The 4,085-nt window shown below is 34.8% G+C and overlaps 1 protein-coding gene across 1 annotated transcript in view; it reads right to left on the reverse strand.

Moving 5' to 3' along the window:
- The window catches only part of CRISPLD1 (cysteine-rich secretory protein LCCL domain containing 1), a 26,604-nt gene extending 23,494 nt beyond the window's left edge, over positions 1-3,110 (reverse strand). The window contains exon 1 of the mRNA XM_010141507.1: positions 3,056-3,110. Coding sequence (XP_010139809.1) covers positions 3,056-3,110 — 55 coding nt within the window. The remainder of the gene's footprint in view (positions 1-3,055) is intronic.
- Between the last annotated feature and the right edge of the window lie 975 nt (positions 3,111-4,085).

Consider the following 4,085-nt stretch of genomic DNA (forward strand, 5'->3'; position numbering starts at 1 on the left):
CTCAAGGCTCATTATGAGATAATCACCCTATTTCTTTTTATGTTACAAAGTTTAAATCTGTCCCATGGGCATTTTGCGGGTTTGATTTTTTTTCTATTTATGGTGAAATAAGCCTGATTATAGTGCACTTTCCTTGGAGCAGCTTCATTTCTGATTCTGATCTAGAGTCCTCATGACAGTGAAAATATCAGCCTTCCTTGGTCACTGCCCTTCCATGTCAATTGTAACAACAGGTCTAATAAAAGGAAATCCACAAAGTTAGTAGTTTATGGTACATATGAAGAGGAACAGGAATGAATGAAGTAATGGGAACATCAGGGTTCAGCTAATTACAATTTTTGGCACTTTTCAATGAAAACCAATATATATAACTCTACAAGTGAGAATTAAATTTAGTTTCAACTAAAATTTTTCCATTTTCCTTTCTCTAATCAAAATATAAAAGTATTCTAACTAGCAGTAACAGGCTAGAAAATTGTCATTTATTAGTGTCTCAAAGGAATAAGAAATCTTTAAAAAGTAATTAAAAAAGTAATTATTTAGCATAACGAGATACTTTGTTTAAATTAGCATGGCAAATTTTTATATATAATTATTTTTGCGTCATTTATTCCGTTAGCAGCTGTCTCTAAAAACAGCTTTAGTAATCTAACTTTTCTAACACTAGAGAAAGAATATGATTTTTGAAACCTGAGTAATTAATATTTCAGTACCTTTGTAAAATGTCTGTGACACTATCTCATGGGAACTGTTTCAAATATCAAAATTTCAATACAAGCATTAAAGGACAAGTAACTTTCTATAAAAAATACACTACAAAACTTCAGATTTCATACACTCAATTTTAAGTTTAATCACCAAAATTTTGATGAAAAGTGATGAATAAAAAGTATTATGATAAAAATAATCAGATATCTTACAGTGAATAGATGCTGCTGTGTAATGATTGAATTCACCCAATCATACTGAATAACCTAAACACATAGTAGGCTGATCAATCAACAGATAACCCTACTTTGACGTGTTGTGAGACGTGAATCAGCAGACGAAAAACCTGCATATATATTTTGGGCCTGCAGCAAGTGATGTGGCATGTCTTGCTTTTCTCCCCAAAGCATGTTCCACACAATGGAGTCACAGAATCACAAAATCAGAGAGTCACAGAACCTTTTTGGTTGGAAGAGACCTTTAAGATCATCGAGTCCAACCATTCACCCAGCACTGCCAGGTCACCATTCAACCATGTCCCTAAGAACCACATCTATATGTCTTTTAAATTTCTCCACGGATGGGAACTCCACCACTTGTCTGGGCAGCCTGTTCCATTGCTTTACAACCCTTTCTGTAAAGAAATTTTTCCTAATATCAAACATAAACCTCCCCTGGCAAAACTTGAGACCATTTCCTCTCACTCTATCACTTATTTTTGGGGAGAACAGACTGACACCCACCTCACTACAACCTCCTTTCAGGTAGTTGTAAAGAGTGAGTAAAACTCCCCTCAGCCTCCTGTTCTCCAGACTACACAACCCCACTTCCCTCAGCTGCTCCTCACAGGATTTGTGCTCTAGACCCTTCACCAGCTTTGTGACCCTTCTTTGGACACGCTCCAGCACCTCAATGTCCTCCTTGTAGTTAAGTCACTTCAGATCAGTCAGCCATTAAGGAAATTCTCTCTACATGGCAGAGAAGAAAGGACTTTTTCATTTGTTCCTCAACCTTTAACATGTAAACCCATTATTTTGAAAGCTAGATATAAAAACTACCGGACATGGACATCATGCACATATACCTAGCACAGTTTGTTGTTAGAAAATGCTGCCGATTATCCTGCCAACCAATGTTTAGTTTGATTCAGGGTTATTTTGGATGAGAAGAGCTCATGAAAATATATCAACTTACAGTACTATTTAACAACTTAATTTCTTCTTCACTGTAATTTAAGTATTATTTAGGGTGGTGATGGCATTATATAGTCAGATGTAAAAAATTTGTCATGTGTAAATCACACATAGGAAACCATCTCTTTAATTGCTGTATTCATCATCCAACTGTCTCATTTTCTCACTAAAGACACTGCTTCCTGAAGTGTCTGTAATAGAATTAATTTAAAACCTCTCCAAAGTTACATCAAGTTATGAAATATTCTGGAATAAATAACCTAATATCCCAGTTCCAAAGAATTTCCTAGAGATCCAAGTCACTTTATTGATTTCCAGAGACTTTCAAATGAAAAAAGGGAATAAAACACCAATAACCTCCTAAAGCCAGTAAAATAAAAGAGGTAGGAGGGATTAGAATTCACAGTTACTTGGGTCTCCAACCCCTGCCAAGACAGAGGTAACACAACACAACTCCAAATCATTGTAGAAATGAAAAAGTTTTTCTCAGTCTCTGGGATCAATCTAATGATTTTTAACAAAAAAGGGAAACTGCTGTCCTAATCCCTCATGCAATTCTCTCGAAAAATTTATGTTAAATTTACCTCTGACTAGCCCACTAATACAAAAAATTTTACACAGGCATTAATAACATTATGAACAGGTATGGAATTCCTGAAAACAAATTAAACTCCTGAAAGAAATCTGGCAGACTGCAATCCCATATCACAGCTAATGTAGAGCAAATTAGCTTAAAGGTATTTTTAAAGGTCATTTCTTAAGTTCTATGTAGCTGGAACTTACAGAATTCAAAAGGATTTCTACTACTTCACCAATATGCCTAATTATTGCTTCAGAGTCCGGACTGAGAACAGGTAGAAGATACTTTACATTCATGCGGCCACCTTTTTTGTCCTCTTTCAATAGTTAAAATAGGAGATCCAAATTTCCCTCCTAAATTAATTATTCTGATTGAAGTTATATGAAGAAAAACTGTGTGTTAATTCCAAGGATTAAAAGACTACTAATGTTAAAGCATTTTTATACCTACTCTGTCATATTAGCTCTAAATATAATGCAATTTATCACATTTGTCCTGTGTTCGCTCACATAGCATGACAAATGAACAAACATGTAAAACATTCTGTATAAGCATATAAAAACGACCTCCTTACTGGAATAGAGTTTTATTCCTGTGCTCTTAATAGCATTCTCTTGTTTCACTTGCATGATGGCAAGTGTTTGGCTTCAAACAACAAAAGCACCTCCATGTACAAAGATATACACGTATGTTTTCATGTTTCATTTCATAAAATTCAAAAGGTTTTCATTCTTCTAGCATACTCTTTCTCCTTAAAGCAGGGAGGAAAAAAGATAAAGACAGGAAAGCAAATGTATAAGGAAAGGTTTCCAAGAACACATTAAAATGTCCATTCAAAGCAAGTTCCACAATGAAGAACTTCAAACAAGTATAGGATAAGTGAATCTTTAAAATGTCAAGGTGCTTGGCATTTAAAAAAAGAATTAAAATGAAGAATATGAAAAGCCACAGCACCACACGTATTTTACACCCTAACAGAAGTAGGCATTTCTCATGGTTTAACCACAATGTCATTAGTGATATTAAAATTTGGCTACTGAAATATATACTGAGTTGTTGTAGTTCTGATGCTTCAAACTTAATTCAAAAAGTTCTTCTGCAACATTGATCAGCAGCAGCTGGTATTTTACAGATTTAAACTAAGGACACTTCTAAAACAACTTAATGGTTTGAAACAATTGGTACAGGAAAAGTTTGAAAGAAATCTCTTACATAAAAAAACCAAAGAAATAGCTATAGGCAAGGATCCTTTTGCTTATTGAAGGATTATGAATAAAGCTTTCAAGCATCATTTCTTAAAAATACAGGAAGCTGTTTCTTTTCATAAAAAGGGTGACTACGGTCTTTTGAAATGATAGTGTGTGTGGCCTCTGATTCCTCATCTGTTAGTTCCCTCATTCATGCTCTGACATGACTAGGTTTCAATAACTGAGCACCATCACATTTCTGTGGTAAATACAGGTACTGATGGGAGCTCAAGAAGATGGAAGTGTCACTAGGCAACTGATGCCCAGGTCTAACAAGCATTTTGACTGGCAATTGTTGCTACTACATGCAAGGTAATTCAACCTGTTCATAACGAAAAAATATTGCTCACAGTCGGA

Source organism: Buceros rhinoceros, unplaced genomic scaffold, assembly GCF_000710305.1.
Source record: "Buceros rhinoceros silvestris isolate BGI_N320 unplaced genomic scaffold, ASM71030v1 scaffold14758, whole genome shotgun sequence".
Lineage (NCBI taxonomy): Eukaryota > Metazoa > Chordata > Aves > Bucerotiformes > Bucerotidae > Buceros > Buceros rhinoceros.